Here is a 17902-nt window from a genome sequence, read left to right as displayed (position 1 = left end):
GGTCGTGTCGGAATGGCCTGGACCATTTTTTGATCATCAAGGTCCTGCTGGGCAGGATGCATCGGTGTGTTTGACGCCTTACCAGTGACCTCGTTGACGACTCAGAGCTCAGACACGTACAGCCACGTAGGCCTGAATCGTCACACTAGCTGCCATGTGACAGAGTCCAAACAACCACCGAGATTGTTATACAGGTTGCTACGGTCGCTGTATCGTTGCTGCGTCGTTGGGAAGATCTGACTGTTTGACATCTCACCAGTGACCATGTAGCGACTTACCAGCGATCCTTATCAGGGCGTATCGTTGTCTGGATCGCTGGAAATTCGTTAAATGTGACGGGGGCTTTAATCTCACGTTTACATATCTAATCTCGTACTTTGCACTGATGGAGCAATACCCCGAAACGGTGTTTGCAAGTTGAGATTATGGTTTGGCTTATTTATCCCAAGTCATATGACAAGGCTTGGTAAATGGCCAGTATTGATTTAGGATTGCTACTTCCAATAGGTAGCACTAGAGGTCAACAATAGAAAATGATGGCTTAATAACTTTCCATATAAGAAAGAATGCACTGTATTGCTGCACGCTAGTATAAAGGTCCAGTCACACTAAACAACTTACCAGCGATCCCAACAACGATAGGGATCGCTGGTAAGTTGCTAGGAGGTTGCTGGTGAGATGTTACACTGCGACGCTCCAGCGATCCCACCAGCAACCTGACCTGGCAGGGATCGCTGGAGCGTCGCTACACGAGTTGCTGGTGAGCTCACCAGCAACCAGTGACCAGCCCCCAGCGCCGCGTGGAAGATGCTGCGCTTGGTAACTAAGGTAAATATCGGGTAACCAACCCGATATTTACCTTGGTTACCAGCGCATGCAGCTACACGTGCAGAGAGCAGGGAGCAGCGCACACTGAGCGCTGGCTCCCTGCTCTCCTAGTTACTGCATACATCGGGTTAATTACCCGATGTGTGCTGCAGCTACATGTGCACAGAGCAGGGAGCAGCGCACAATGCTTAGCGCTGGCTCCCTGCTCTCCTAGCTACAGCACACATCGGGTTAATTAACCCGATGTGTCCTGCAGCTACATGTGCACAGAGCAGGAGCCAGCACTGACAGTGAGAGCGGGGGAGGCTGGTAACAAAGGTAAATATCGGGTAACAAACGACAGGGCTTCTTGGTTACCTGATGTTTACTGTGGTTACCAGCCTCCGCAGAAGTCGGCTCCTGCTGCCTGCACATTCAGTTGTTGCTCTGTCGCTGTCACACCCAGCGATCTGTGCTTCACAGCGGGAGAGCAACAACTAAAAAAATGGCCCAGGACATTCAGCAACAACCAACGACCTCACAGCAGGGGCCAAGTTGTTGCTGGATGTCACACTAAGCAACATCACTAGCAACATCGCTGTTACGTCACAAAAGTTGTTCGTTAGCAGCGATGTTGCTAGCGATGTTGCTTAGTGTGACGGGGCCTTAAGACAGAGCGTATAGCTTATTGATGGGTTTAGTAAAGAAGCACAAAGTAGTTTCCTTACTGTGGATAATGACCTGAACCACTGTAGTATAAACAATGCATGTGATATTACTATGCTAATGATACACGATTGTTGGATTTCAAGAATAAATAAAGCATACAATGTGATACAGGAACAATAAATAAAATACAGCATGTTATTGTGGTTGCTAAAGAAGACAAGAGTCCACTTACAAGGAGTGATGTCCTCCAATAGTCCTGTCACTACAGAAAGGTCTGCAGCGATGTCTGTGTAATGCATGCGTCCAGTATCCTCTGTAATGTGTTGATGATTGAAGCCAGGTTGCTCCAACTGGTAGCGTGTACCTGGTAACCACACTTGCAGATTGTGAGGGGTGTGACACATTACTGGCTCCTGAGTACAGCATTGTGTAGAAACAAAAAAAAACCCACTACCTCTTCATCAGGGTCTGACTGCTGCTTAACAATGGTTACCTTATATAGCTTAATACTCTACCCAAAGAAAAACTAGGAGGGGGATCAAACTAAGCTAGTTTTCATGAAGCATAACAGAATACAATGTAGCTAGTTTCGTAAGTGCCATAACTAAAAAGTAATAATGCTGTATTAGAAATCAAATATCTGTAATTGTCTAATTAAAGGGAACCTGTCACCTGATTCATGATGCTCAAGCCATAAGCAGTATGAATTGCAACCTGGCTGCTTGTTTGCAGCCAGGCATATTATTCTCGTTAACGCCTCTTCCAAGCACCGCTGCAGGTGATTGACAGGTCTCTTATGTACATACAAAGTAGAGATCTGTTAATCACCTGCAGCAGTGCTGGGGGAGGCGTCCGACTAGATGTTTATAGTGTGTTTCCTGAAATGTCTGTCTTAGAGAATAAAATGCCTTGTTGCCATTGTGCAGCCTGGTGTTTTAGGCAGTATTGATCATCTGACGGGTTCCCTAAGTGAAGTATTATGTCAACTGTTAATTATTTTTTTTTTTAAACAATGTAACCTACCTTTTTTCCCTAGACTCATACGGTTTCTAAAACGAAAAATAGGTCTTGCAATTTTACAACGTTAATGTTTTACAAAAACTTTGATCGTTTTGGCAGCTATTTATGCTTACCAGAAAAGGATATAATTTGGATTTGCTTTTCCAAACCTTTTGTCTACCATCAAATAAGGCTGCTTTCACACTACGTTTTTTTAACATGCCTCATGAATGTTTTTTTTTGCTGCAAAAGCGGATCCTGTTTTTGCAAAGAAAAACACATGCAAACGCATGTGTTATTTTACAGGATCCTGTCACTTGAGATTTATGGGCGGGCATTGGAGTCATGTGATCAGGAGTGAGGGGAACTGAACGTGACAGACTGGAAATTCGGACGCATCTGGGGGCAAGAGAGGGGAGAGAGGAGAGCGGAGGGGAGGAGAGCAGAGGGGAGGGGAGAGCGCGGAGGGAAGGGGAGAGCTTTGAGGAGGGGAGAGCGCAGAGGGGAGGGGTGAAAGGAGAGGGGAGAAGTGAGCGCGGAGGAGAGGGGAGGGGGACAGGGACCACGCCAAGCTGGTTTCTGGCCAAACAGGATCCTGTTTATCAGCATACCACCATTCACATGCGTTTGCGTGCTGTTTAGTCAGGATCCAGTGACTTGCAGTATTTGGACGCAGCTCAAAAACGCTACAAGTAGGGCCGTTTCACACATCCGGCATTTCGGCGGATTGCCGGATCCGGCACACTCCATTACAGTGTAATACAGTACAATGGCATCGCGGCAACCTCCGGTCACATGCTGTCATGTGACCGGAGCATGTGACCAGAGCTTGCCGCAATGCCATTGTACAGTATTAACACTGTACTGGAGTGTGCCGAATCCGGTAATCCGGCGAAATGCCGGATGTCTGAAACTGCCTGTCGCGTTTTTGAAAAATGTTAAAAAACTGCAAGTCGCTGGATCCTGACTAAACCGCAAGCAAACGCATGTTGACGCAAGTCCATTGCAAATGCATTGAAATGAAAACTCATTTGCACTGTATCGGTTTTTGCGTGAAAAACACGTTCAGGACGCATGTTAGAAAAAGGTAGTGGGAAAACAGCCTTAGAGAGGACTACTCTTTTTTTTTTTTTATTTATTTATTTATTTTTTATCTTAATTGTGGTTTTTATTTTGTTTTTTGTTTTATTTTATTTTTTTTCCCTTTTGCAGGGCACAGCTTAGGATATGGCTTTGTGAATTACTTAAATGCTAAAGATGCTGAAAGAGCAATAAACACTCTTAATGGATTGAGACTGCAATCAAAAACTATAAAGGTGAATATAAATATGTATCTTATAAACATTAAAGAGCAGAGTCCTTTTATTAGGATGTTTTGGCTTTGCCACCGATGGCTTTTAAGGCCTCCCATGTGTTAGGGGATTTGTACTTATTTGAACCACACAGGATTCATCGATTTTTAAGTTGGACTAGCTTGTGAACGGGGCCATCTCATTGTTGCAAATCCGCCCATTGCAGTGTAAGGCCACGTGCACACTTTGAGTATTAAATGAGTTTTTTTTCCTCAGTATTTGTAGCCAAAACCATGATTCTATTATACTTTTCCTCTGACTGTTCCACTCCTGGTTAATGCTTAAAAATACTGACAAAATACGCAACGTGTGCACTTGACCTTAACATGTTAGTTTTTCCCTTTTGACTTAACCGTATGAGAATTTTTTTTGTTTTTGTGGGCTGGGATGACTTGTATTTCAGTGGCACCATGTTGGGTGCACATAACTTGTCCAACTTTTTATTAACACTATAGAAAGGCATAGGACAAGAATAAAACAAAAGACTAGCATTAGTTTTTTTTATATTTTAAATTTTACGCTGTTTTACCATACTGCATTAAAAAACCCTTTTTCTTCATTTTGAGTCCACACAATTAGAGATACCAAATTTATAGGTTTGTTTTATTACTTTTTATAGATTAAATCCAGTTTAAAGGAAAAAAATGTTGCTATGTTCTGACAGCTAATACACAAAAATCAATTCTAAATTTTTTATATTTCCATATAAATTAAGGCTGTATAAAAAAAACAAACCTGGATTTTTGGTTTATTTGATTTTGTGTTCACCAAGCACTATAATTAACATTCATTCTTCTTTTATTCTTCAGTTCAATACACTTACAGGGCTGGTCAATTTACAGTGGGGAAAATAAGTATCTGATTTTGCAAGTTTTCCCACCTACAAAGAATGGAGAGGTCTGTAATTTTTATCGTAGGTAACTTTAATTGGGACAGGCAATCCAAAAAAATGAAGAAAATCAAGAATATGATTTTTAAATTGCATTTGATTGCATGAATACGATAGAAAAACTGAACTTACGGTGCGGAAACCTTTTTGTTTGTACAAAGGTCAGACGTTTCCTGTAGTTCTTAAACAAGTTTGCACACACTGCTGAAGGGATTTTGGCCCACTTGCTCCTTACAGATCTTCTCTAGATCTTTCAGGTTCTGGAGCTGTCCCTGGGCAACATTGAGTGTCAGCTCCACCAAAGAATTTCTATTGGGCGCAGGTCTGTAGACTGGCTAGGCCACGTTTAAAATACATCTTACTTAGCCACTCCTTAGTTGCCATGGCTGCATGTTTTGATTATTGTCATGCTGGAAGACCCAACCACGACTTGTTGTCAATGCTCTTACTGAGGGAAGGAGGTTGTTTGCCAAAATCTTGAGATACATGATCCTATCCATCCTCTCTTCTATACGGTGCAGTCTTCCTGTCCCCTTTGCAGAAAAGCACCTCCAAAGTATGATGTTTCCATACCCATGCTTCACGGTTAGGAATGTTTTCTCTACGCCCAAACATGGCGAGTGGAGTTAAAAACAAAAAGTTCATTTTTGGTCTCTTCTGACCACATGACCTTCTCCCACGCCTTTGGATCATACAGATGGTCATTGGCGAACTTTAAATGGGCCTGGACATGTGCTGGCGTGAGCAGTAGGACTGTGCATGTCCTGCAGGATTTTAAATCATGATGGCGTAGTGTATTACTAACTATAAGCTTTGAGATTGGGGGCTCAGCTCTCTTCAGGTCATTGACCAGGACCTTCCGATTAGTTGTGGGCTGACTCCTGACCTTTCTCAGAATCAAACTAACACCACAAGGCGAGATCTCACGTGAAGCCCCAGACAGAGTAAGATTGACAGTCATCTTGTGTTTCTTCCATTTTTTAATAATTGTGACAATAGTTGTTGCTTTTTCACCAAGCTGCTTGCCTATTGTCCTGTATCCCATCTCAGCCATGTGCAGGTCTACAATTTTTTGCCTGGTGTACTTAGACAGCTGTTTAGTCTTGGCCATCGTGGAGAGGTTGGACTGTGATTGTGTGGACATTTGTGTATTAACAAGTAACGAGTTTAAACAGTTGCAATTAATATAGGTAATGACTGCAGAGTAGGAGGAGTCTTAAAGAAAAAAATATTAGGTCTCTGAGAACCATAATTTTTGCTGGTTGGTAGGTGATCAAATACTTCATGCAATAAAATGCAAATTAATTATTTAAAAATCACACAATGTGATTTTCTGGAGTATTTAGGGAGATTGTCTTTCACAGTGGAAGTGTACCTATGATAAAAATTACAAACCTACCTTTCTTTGTAGGCGGGAAAAAATGGAAAATTGTCAATGTGTCAAATACTTATTTTCCCCACTGTATATTTGCCTCTAATTTTGCTGCACAAAGTTCTTTTCACAACATAGTTTTATCAAGGTGGGTTATCCTAGTCTGAGAGCTATTTTTTTTTTTTTTTTTTTTTTTTTACATACAGGTATTTTATAAGGGTTTGTTTTTTGTGTAATAAGCTGTAAGTTTTTATTGGGACTGTTCTGGAGTGCATGCAACTTTTATATCACATTATTCTTTTGTGGGGCATGGATGCAATTGCACTTTCTTTTTATTTTTGTATTTGCTTGAGGTTTTTATTCCCCAAAAAATAATGAAACTGTTGTGTGGTGTGTTTTTTTTTTGTTTTTTTTTTTATTTAAACCCCTTCACCCCAAGCCTGTTTTCACCTCATTAACCAGGACTGATTTTACAGTTTTCAACAGTATCACTGTAATGCTCACAGGTGTGAGTGGACCCACTGGGTTGTAGCAAACGTTAAATTGGAGGGGTGTGACTCGGTGCAAACCAGGTATTCACCATTAGCCTCTGATGGAGTTTGGTCTTGGCTGCTGGTAGCCACCAGATGCCACTCAGGGAGACTCAGTACAGCGACAGCTGGCTCCAGGGGTTGGGGTACAGACTATGCCAGTCTGGTAAGGCGGATGCAGCCAGGACGGCTGATGCAGCAGGTACAGGTAGGTACAGCAGCTAGTACGACAGGTACAGCCAGAATGAATAGATACCAGTGGGTACGGCTGGTACGGAAGGCACAGCCGGTATTGGGAAGTACAGCAGCGGGTACAGCAGGTATTATGAGACAGACAGATTTAAGTGACCTTAACAACAAGCAATGCGTCTCTTATGATTGACCACTTTGCCTAGGTACCGCTTCATAAGGGGAGGGTGCCTTTAATACCTAGTGCTTCTCATCCAAAGGCTGAGACCCACTTTTGGGTTAGGTATGCTCACGCACCCTTAGCGTGCTTCTAGGAAACTTTTGCGGCATGCGCAGGTCCTGGGAGTTGGCGGCAGGGACTGAGAACTGAGAAGCCAACGCTGAGTGAGCATGAGGGTGAGTGCACAGGTGTCCCCGCCAGGGAGGAGGGAAGCAGGACCGTGCGGGATGAAATGCCACAAGAAATTTAGTCAGGACTTAGTTGACCCACTCCACTTGGTCGTTGGATTTCGTATGATAGGCCAACGAGCAGTCCAAGATGACCTCCAGCAGCTTATAGGTAGCACACCAGAACCGAGATGTGAACTGAACGCCTTTATTGGACACAATGGGAAGAGGTAAACCGTGCTAGCAGAAAATGTGTTGCATGAAGTACTCAGCGAGCACTGACGTAGAAGGCAAACAGGACAGCAAAGTGAAATGGACCATTTTAGAGAACCTGTCCACTACCACCCAGATGACGGAGCAACCAGAGAACCTCAGCAGGTCAGTGATTAAGTCCATCGATATGTGTTGCCAAGGAGCGGGTTGCACTGGTATGGAAAGTAGTTGCCCAGGAGGAAACTTCTTAAGGGTCTTGTGTGGGCACACGAGGAACAGGCCAAGAGACTCCACAACTTCTTGACGCAGAGTTGGCCACAAGTAGTGCAGATCGATTAGCAGAGTAGTCATCTTCTGATCAGTGTGATCAGCCAACTTAGAGGAATTACCTCACTGTAGCATTCGTTTCCTGTCTGTTTCAGTGACTAACCTCTTTCCAGGAGGTACTTGAGACACTTTTACCGGAGCTACCATGAGCATTTTGGAGGGCTCAGTGTGTTGAGGCTCCTGATCGGTGGACATAAAGGACCTGGAGAGTTCATCCGCCCTTAGGCTATGTGCCCACGTTGCGTTCTGTCTCTGCAGAAGTTTCTGCAGCGATTTGAACAACACACGTGCGCTTCAAATCGCTGCAGAAACAGTCCGTAATGAAAAGCCGACTTCATGCGCAATGGATGCAGCCTATCCCATAGACAGAGCGGGACCTGCATCCAAAGCGCATAAAAGAAGTGACATGTTGCTTTTTAGAACGCAGCGCTTCGGCAGCATCCGAAGCGCTGCGTTCTAATACGCCACGTGGGCATGGATTAGGCACAATCTTCATAGATTGTGCTGGGGACGCAGGACGCATGCAGTTACACTGCAGTGCAGAACGCAGCGTAACTGCATGAAAATACGCTACGTGGGCACATAGTCAACGCGGGAGAAGAACAGCAGCCATTGGGCTGCACGCGGGTTCAGTCTCGGAGCTGACTGTACGTAGGCCAAGTTTTCTGGTTGGTGTAGATGACAACTTGGTGCACAGCCCCTTCAAGTAGGTGCCACTCCTCCAGAGTCATCTTGATCGCCAACAAGTTTTGGTTGCCAATTCGAGTAGCTGCGCTAAAATGCATAGAAAGCCCTGGAAAAGAAACCGCAGGTTCCCATCTTACCAGTAGCAGACTTCTGCTTAAGTTGGGCACCGACAACAGAGGAAGAAGCATCCACTTCCAGGAGGAATTGTTTATTAACCTCCGTTCTGTGGGGCGCCGGAGCCAGTGAGAGAGCCTGCTTGAGGAGGATAAATGCACTCTAGTTTTCAGGAGTCCACATCTTGAACACCCTTGCAGATCATACCCAAGATGGGAAGTATCCAGGATGAGAATTGCGCAATGATTTGGTGGTTGTAATTGGTGAAACCCAGGTATCACTGAATCGCCTTCACTTTATCAGGGCAAGGTCACTTCTGTACCACCCACACCTTGTCTGGATCCATCTTCAAGCCGGTGTCAGGGATTATGCAGCCCAGAAAAGGAAGAGATGTCCCTTAAAAATGTCACTGCTCAAATTTGGCTTGTAACTGAATCTGCCTCAGCCTTTTGTACAACATGGTGACTTTCTTCTGTGGGTAGGCAGATTAGAGAAAACACAAGAATGTCGTCCAGGTACAATCACCATGGAAGAATAGAGAAGGTCTCTGAACATATTATTTGAGAAATTCCTGGAAGAGTGCTGGAGCATTGCTGAGGCCAAAAGGCATTACCGGATAGTAATGTGCCCGTCATGCGTATTAAAGGCAGTTTTCCACTCTTCACCCAACCATATGCGGACAAGATTGTATGTTCCTCGGAGGCCAAGCTTGGAGAAGATCCTGGAACCTCTGGGACGGTCAAACAATTTTGTTATTTGCGGCAGTAGGTACTTGTTCTTGACCGTAATTTGGTTAAGACCTTTAGAATCTCTACTAGGCTGCAGAAAATTATCCTTTTTCTTTACAAAGAAGTATTCGGCTCGGTTCAAAGAGTAGGACTTCAGGAAAAATCGTCTTGCTGTATTTTCCTTGATGTACTCTGACATAGCTTGGGTCTCCACCTGTGACAACGGCTAGATATGGCAGCATGGAGGGATTGAAACAGGAAAAAGGTTGATAGGGCAATCAGATGGCCTATGTGGTGGCAGTCTCGCAATTTCCTTCTTGTCGAAATACATCATTGTAGGCCCAGTAGGTGGACAACCAGCCTGGAAGATGTGAGGGTATCACCAGCAGTCGGGCAATTCGAACTGGGACACAACATTTTTTGTGACAGGACTGACCCCATCTGAGTAAATCTCTGGACCTCCAGTCCAAGACAGGCTCATGTATCTCAAGCCATGGCAGATCCAGTAGCAGTGGGTATGACAGTCTGGGAAGCACATAAAAAGCGATTTTATGAGTGTGCAGCGTTCCCACCCAAAGCTTAATTTGCTCGGTGACAAACAGGATAGCCTCGGACAGAGGCTTTTCGTCCACGGACAACACTGCTATGGTAGCTTGAAGTTGATGGATGGGAATCAAATACCGATCCACAATGGCCTTGGGGTATGACGTTCCCGGAAGAAGCAGAGTCCAGTTTGGCCAACTTGATGAGTCAGGTGCGTCCACTTGATATGGACACAGAAAGATGGAGAAGACTTGTTATCACCTAGGGTAATCTGTCCTAGGACAGAAATTGATCAGGTGAGTAGGACTTACCCAGTAGAAGTATAAAATGCATACAGCTGCACACTGAAAAAGCCAAAAATGTTCAAAGGAAAATATGGCACTGTATTACTGCAAGAGAGAGAGATTTAGTTTATGTATTGGCCAATGCATGTAAGCCCGGAAACCAACGGCAAGGTATATCTCCGTGATCCGGGAACCAAACTTAAATGCCACTATCTAGGTTAAAAACATCAGTGTCTGGGCAAAATGCCACTATTTGGACTACCAGACTCCATGTATGGGCGGCTAGGCTCCTGCTACAATGGTTATGAACACAGCCAGGTCTTAGGGCGAAGTGCTAAGTCAGAAAGAGACTCACTAGAAATATCTAAAAATCTGACCCACACATCCAACAAATGTGAACAGGTGCTAACTGAAGAAACATAGTAACTATAAAATGCATACAGCTGCACACTGAAAAAGCCAAAAATGCACTGCATTACTGCAAAAGATATTTACCGTATATTTTGGAATATAAAATGCACTGGACCATAAGACGCACCCTGGTTTTAGAAGAGGAAAATAAAATTTTAAGCAAAAAATGTGGTCATGACACACTGTTATGGGGCGAGGATCTGCTGCTGACATTATGGGGGTAATGTCCCCAAATTCTCTACTAAGGTACCCCATCCTGGTAATGATCCTCCTGCCTTGTATATACAGTTTATGTCCCTCATCCTGGTTTAGCCCACATCCTGCTATATACCGTCATCCTGGCATATGGCCCCATCCTGCTCATATACCCCCCATCCTGCTCATATACCCCCCATCCTGCTCATATACCCCCCATCCTGCTCATATACCCCCCATCCTGCTCATATACCCCCCATCCTGCTCATATACCCCCCATCCTGCTCATATACCCCCCATCCTGCTCATATACCCCCCATCCTGCTCATATACCCCCCATCCTGCTCATATACCCCCATCCTGCTCATATACCCCCATCCTGCTCATATACCCCCATCCTGCTCGTAATATACCCCCATCCTGCTCGTAATATACCCCCATCCTGCTCGTAATATACCCCCATCCTGCTCATATACCCCCCATCCTGCTCATATACCCCCCATCCTGCTCATATACCCCCCATCCTGCTCATATACCCCCATCCTGCTCATATACCCCCATCCTGCTTGTAATATACCCCCCCATCCTGCTCGTAATATACCCCCCCATCCTGCTCGTAATATACCCCCCCATCCTGCTCGTAATATACCCCCCCATCCTGCTCGTAATATACCCCCATCCTGGTATATGGCCCGCATCCTGTGGCACATAAAAAAAAAATGTTCATACTCACCTTACCTCACTCCCTGCAGCATCGCTCCTCCCGTCTGTGTCAGCAGCAGGGCCTCTTAGTAGAGCTGGCCACGATCCCTGCAGCATCGCGATGTCCTCCTGTCTGTGCCGGCGGCTGCGTGTGGACACGTGAGCACAGCGATGACGTCATCGCTGTGCGCACCGCTAGTTTTACACAGCCGCCGCCGGCACAGACAAGAGGACATCGCGGTGCTGCACGGCTCGCGGCTGGTGAGTGTACTGATTCACTGCACCCCGCGCTGATGATGCGCGAGGGGCAGTGAATACAGCCGCTCATGATCACTCCAAGCTTTAGTTGCCATGGGTGATCACGCGGGCCGGCTGTTAATCCCTCAAACATCATCCCGCCCACCTGGCAGTGCCGGCTTCAGCGCTGTGAGATGATGGGCGGGATGATGGGCGTGCATATTAAATGAGCGGGTCCACGTGGTTCTGGCAGGCGCTGCTACAGCCTGCTCGTGCCGCCGATGACCCACTCCACCGCAGCGCCCTCATTCCCCGCAGCCCTTCATTCAGACTATAAGACACACCCCCCACTTTCCCCCAACATTTGGGGGGAAAAAAGTGTCTTTATAGTCCGAAAAATATTGTAGTTTATGTATTCGCCAATGCATGTAAACCCGGAAACCAGCGGCAAGGTATATCTCTGTAATCCGGGAAGTTAACTTAAATGCAACTATCTAGGTTAAAAACATCCGGCTGTTTAGATCAGGGGTGGGCAATTAATTTTCCCAAGGGGCCGCATACATACAAACACACAATCCAAATATACTAAATCACTACACCCGTCACATACTACACCTGTAATATACATCCCTAAACACTACACCTGTAATAAACTACACCTCTATATACTATACCACTATATACTACATCACTACACCCCTATATACACCTGTAATATACTACATCACTACATACTACACCTGTAATAAACTGCAGCACTACATCACTATATACTACACCTGTGATAACCTACATCACTACACCCCTATATACTACACTTGTATTATACTACACCACTACACCCCTATATACACCTGTATTATACTACACTCCTATATACTACACCTGTATTATACTACAGCACTACACCCCTATATACACACCTGTATTATACTACACCCCTATATACACCTGTATTATACTACACCCCTATATACACCTGTATTATACTACACCCCTATATACACCTGTATTATACTACACCCCTATATACACCTGTATTATACTACACCCCTATATACACCTGTATTATACTACACCCCTATATACACCTGTATTATACTACACCCCTATATACACCTGTATTATACTACACCCCTATATACACCTGTATTATACTACACCCCTATATACACCTGTATTATACTACACCCCTATATACACCTGTATTATACTACACCACTATATACACCTGTATTATACTACACCACTACACCCCTATATACACCTGTATTATACTACACCCCTATATACACCTGTATTATACTACACCACTATATACTACACCACTACACCCCCCCATATACCACACCTGTAAAACTATATTCCCATATACTAAACCACTACACCCCAAATATTTGTCAACAGTTAACCCCCTCCCCCCACCCCATTGTCCCTGCAGATTACTAGTAACCAGTCACTTCTCTTCTTATTGTCCCCTCCTCAGGCACCTCCGTACGAGCCCCCCGCTGAGCGGCTTCTCTTTTACATGCCCAGGCTGCGCCGACGCTGTATTCCTAGGAGCCGCTGCTTCTCTCCATACGGGCCCCGGCGCTGCAGCGTCTTCTCCTGGCGGGCGGGAAGTTTTTAAATGACACACGCGCGCCGTACTGACGATATCAGGGCGCATGTGTGTCACAGAGAAAAGTGCCGGACAGGGAACAGAGGAGAGATTCCTGCGTTCCGCTGCCTGCACTGTCTGTGCGGTGCTGCAGGATCTGTCATCTGTTCCCTGCCCGGCACGCAGTGTGTGATGAGGGCAATCTGACCACAGGCCTCCCGGAGCCTGAAGCTCCGGACAACAGGTCAGATTGCCCTCATCTCTGACCGGCCAGCAAGGACGCCCTGAGCCAGGCGGGCCGGTCACAGAGTAGGCGGGCCGGATGTGGCCCGCGGGCCGCCCCTTGCCCAGGTCTAGTTTAGATAGTGGCATTTAAGTTAGGTTCCCGGATTACAGAGATATACCTTGCCGTTGGATTCCGAGCTTGCATGCATTGGTCAATACATAAACTAAATATCTCTCTTTTTTGCAGTAGTGCAGTGCCATATTTTCCCTTGTAGATTTTTGACTTTTTCAGTGTGCAGCTGTATGCATTTTATAGTTACTATATTTTTTTCAATTAGCACCTGTTCACATTTGTTGGTTGTGCTGGTCAGTTCCTTTCTCACCTTTTCATTGGGGAACAGAGACAGTGGGTATTATGATGTCTCCAGGGGAGGCGTGACACTAGATTTGAAAGTGTTAGCTCCTCCTCCCACAGCATATACCCTAGCTAGGCAGGAAACTAGATCAGTTTTTTTTCTAGTGTCAGAAGGGAGGCTGACATGTCTGGCCTGAGCCCCAGGCCAGCTTATTTTTTTTATTTAGTTTTTTCCTATTTTTGATTATAGGGCAATACCAGGGTGCCTTGCCACCCTAGTTTCCCCCCCGCTTACGGGCAGAGGAAACCTGGCGTGCACAAGCCGTCAGTCTTCCCTCGCGCCCAAGTGGTCGGGTCTGCGTACCCCTCCAGGCTCCCTGGAAGCACCTCACACCAAGCTAGCTCCAGAGGGCTAAGCAGCGCCGAGGACCTGCCTCAGCCTTGAGCCAAAGATGCGTCCCTGAGATCCCCGCATTTCCGGACCGACGCGTCTTCAGACGGAGCCAGGAGCAGGTAGGGAGACGACTAGTTCTCTGTCCCCTGCATCCAAACCGCCGCCTAATAAGGCGCCGGTGGGGCGATTCAGGCCGTGATCCCGGGAGCCTCATTAATTTAGCCCCCGGCGTCAGCCTGCATTCTAGTAACGCCCCTCTCACTGCTCTGGAAGCCGCTCCCTCAGTCAGCAAATCAGCCTCCGGTGGCCGTCTCTCCCCTCCATGCTGCCAGGAACGCTGGATCGCCTCCTTGGCTCTGCACTTCTACAGCGCTATATACCGCTCTGCTCAGCGGTATATCGCTGTCTCTCTAGCGGTGTGTGCCTGCTTGCTAGCGGTGTATATCAGCTGTTAGCGGTATATACTGACTCTGCCTGCAGGTATATGCCGACTGTTTGACAGTATATGCCATAGTAACAGCGACATAACCCTACTATGGGACTGTAGGACTGTTGCTAACGTGATAAAGCTTCCCAGGCGTCCTCTACGGACCTGTACTATGCTTGTACCACCTGTGGACGCTCGTTTTCTAATGGCCGAAACTATCCACTATGCCGGGGCTGCGATGCCCCTACTACCGTGTCACAACAGACCCCGTTGCCTGACTAGGAGGCCGTGCAGTCTTTTGGATTCTGCTCCGCCCACCAGCCAGGCAGCACCCCCGTCTGATGACGTTATTCCGGCATGGGCTCTTCTAATCCCAGCCTTCCACAGGCTCCCACAGCCTCCCCCCGGCTCAGCTTTCTCAGAGGAGCCCACCTGCTTCGTCTGGTCTCTCTTCCCCAGAACGTAAAAAGGCTGTTTCCAAAAGGCGCCATTGCGACCGCTACGCCTCATTCGACTCGGACGATGATCAGTCTGACCCAGGCTCCGTGACTTTTAGTAGTCACGATTCCCAAGACTCTGACTCTGATTCAGATGTCCCTTCTGAGTCTAGGCATATAGAAGACACACTAATTTCGGGTGTCAATCACTCTGTTGATCTCTGATCAGCCTCCTGACCCGACTTCTCAGTCGGTAATCAAGCGAGCCAAGAAGCCTCTTAAGTCCTTTGCCCAGGATCCGGTTTTTCATCAATTCATATCTAAACGGTGGGATCACACTAATAGAAGGTTTAATAAAAAAACCTTCACTTAATTAGCTTATCCCATTCCATCTGAAATGGTTAAGACCTGGTCAGTACCCCTTGTTGTGGATCTGCCAGTATCCAGGCTGGCTAAACACACGGTTATGTCTCTTTCAGACAATGCGTCTCTCAAGGACTCGTCTGACTGTGCAGTTGATGCTGCGGTCAAATCTATTTTCCAGGCTTCGGGCTCCTCTCTTCGTCCCCGGTTTGCCTTGATATGGGTCGCGATAGCTATGGGTGTGTGGAGTAGGAACCTGTGCAGGATGCTTCGCTCTTGTAATATTCCTCCGGAGGCTTTTGAGATCCTTGATTTGTTCTCTCTAGCCTCTAATTATTTTCTTCACGGCTCCCTAGATGCAGCTAGTTAGTCAGCCCTAACGGCAGACAATGCTCTTTGCCCGCAGAGTCCTGTGGCTAAAGATATGGAATGCGGACAGTGCCTCCAAGAAATCCCTGTCCACACTCCCCTTCCATGGCCTTCGTCTGTTTGGAGAATCCCTGGACAAACTCATATCTGAGACGGGTGGTAAAAGTACCATTCTACCACAAAAGCGGCCTGTATCCAGGAATTTTAAAAAATCTTCTTGGCGCAGGCAGTCCTTTCGGCCCGCTCCCCAAAAACCATCAGCACAAGGATCGTCCCAACGCTCAGATCGGGGATCCGGTCCCTCAAGGGGCTCTTCCTGGCGTTCCCACTCCAAGCAATCTAAACCTAAGGGACCTCGCCCTGTACAGGCCACCTCAGCATGACGCCAGGTATCCCGCAGATCCGACTCCTGTTGGAGGGCGGCTTCTGCTTTTTCGGGATATCTGGCTAGACCACACTCACGATGCTTGGGTTCGAGAAATCGTCACCTCAGGTTACAAGATCGATTTCCATTCTCTGCCGGCCAACAGTTTTCTGCGTTCTCGTCTTCCAAAGTCCAAAACTCAAAGCCAGGCCTTATTTCAGGCCATACAAATAGAGATAGCTCCGGCACACTGATAAAAGGAATACAGGAACAAAATGCTTTGATGCTTCAAAATATTTATTAGTGCATATATCAAAAAAAGGTTCTGGACCAATCCAACGTTTCGACCGTATACTCGGTCTTTCTCGAGGAAAGGTTATCTGATGTAACAGTAAAGGAACAAAAGAGAAAATACTGTAAACGTGTATAATACATTAAAATTTACAAATTACATATATAATGGAAGAATCAAATGTCCATAATTTTTTATGCACAAAGTGTTACATGGATGGTTTAAGAAGCATAAAAATAACATCCTCTCCCAAGAAAACATAGATATCATGTGATACATGAGAAAAAGTCATAATAGCAAAACATACACCCACCTAAGGGGAAATAGTGGTGAATGACTGGATGTCGTCGATTGGATATTAAGGTGGGTTAGCAACATTGAAGAACCTGAAATGACGTTCAGGGAAACAAAGATCAATATGCTTTTAGTGTCATATGTGTGACAACTGTATGCAAGAATGTTTATTCAGAGACTATACACAAAATAGAACCTAGAAGTACATCTGCGGTGTATATATACCTTTATGCACTGTTGAAGGAACTAATGAACATGGCGATCTGCTTTTGTAGCAGGAATAATTCTATTAGTACTGTAACAACATGAGTTGATCTAGATGAATGAGATAAATGTAGGTTAACCCCAAAAAATCAGTTTGCATTATTATGGGATTGTTATGAAGCCAGGTTTTGAGGGAATATGTATCTGTGGATCATGGCGAGACAATCATGGAGGGCGTAGAATATCTACCTTGAATGCTATATAATCATAGTGAGCTCCGTTTTATACAGCTGAGAAGGAGTACAGATCCTTGTATGTCGCACAGATGCAAGTGATTCTGGATCAACTAAATAATGTAAAGGTTAGCATTAGTCATCCTATTCATGACACAAATTGTATGGTCATATACCATTATGGTATTATGGAGATACACAACTTGAGGGGATATGTCTCCATGGTTTATGATGAATAATCACTAAATGCATAGAATATCTACCTTGAGGAATATATGATCACGGTGGGTGCCACTTTATGCAGCTTAGAGAGGGTACATATTCTTGTGTACTGCACAAATAAAAGTGATTCTTGATCCACTAGACTGCAATACAGAGGTTAGTGATGGACATCCAATTTAAAATATAGGTTGTATGATCATAACTGATCTTTATCTCAAAAAAATGTCACGAGGATATATATACCTTACATGCTGTCCGGAGGGCGGCTTCTGCTTTTTCGGGATATCTGGCTAGACCACACTCACGATGCTTGGGTTCGAGAAATAGTCACCTCAGGTTACAAGATCGATTTCCATTCCCTGCCGGCCAACAGGTTTCTGCGTTCTCGTCTTCCAAAGTCCAAAACTCAAAGCCAGGCCTTATTTCAGACCATAGCCTCCTTACAGAAAGCAAACGTTATCATTCCAGTGCCCCTGGAACAGCGCAGC

General features: G+C 45.7%; 1 protein-coding gene across 1 annotated transcript in view; it reads left to right on the top strand.

The window, feature by feature from the left end:
• The window catches only part of ELAVL1 (ELAV like RNA binding protein 1), a 215259-nt gene that overhangs the window by 96382 nt on the left and 100975 nt on the right, over positions 1-17902 (top strand). Inside the window, exon 2 of the mRNA XM_075352622.1 lies at positions 3688-3791. Coding sequence (XP_075208737.1) covers positions 3688-3791 — 104 coding nt within the window. The remainder of the gene's footprint in view (positions 1-3687; positions 3792-17902) is intronic.

The sequence above is a fragment of the Anomaloglossus baeobatrachus genome, chromosome 1 (genome assembly GCF_048569485.1).
Source record: "Anomaloglossus baeobatrachus isolate aAnoBae1 chromosome 1, aAnoBae1.hap1, whole genome shotgun sequence".
In the NCBI taxonomy this organism is placed as follows: domain Eukaryota; kingdom Metazoa; phylum Chordata; class Amphibia; order Anura; family Aromobatidae; genus Anomaloglossus; species Anomaloglossus baeobatrachus.
The sequence above is the reverse complement of the archived record's forward strand: the minus strand, read 5'-3'. Positions and strand labels throughout refer to the sequence as shown.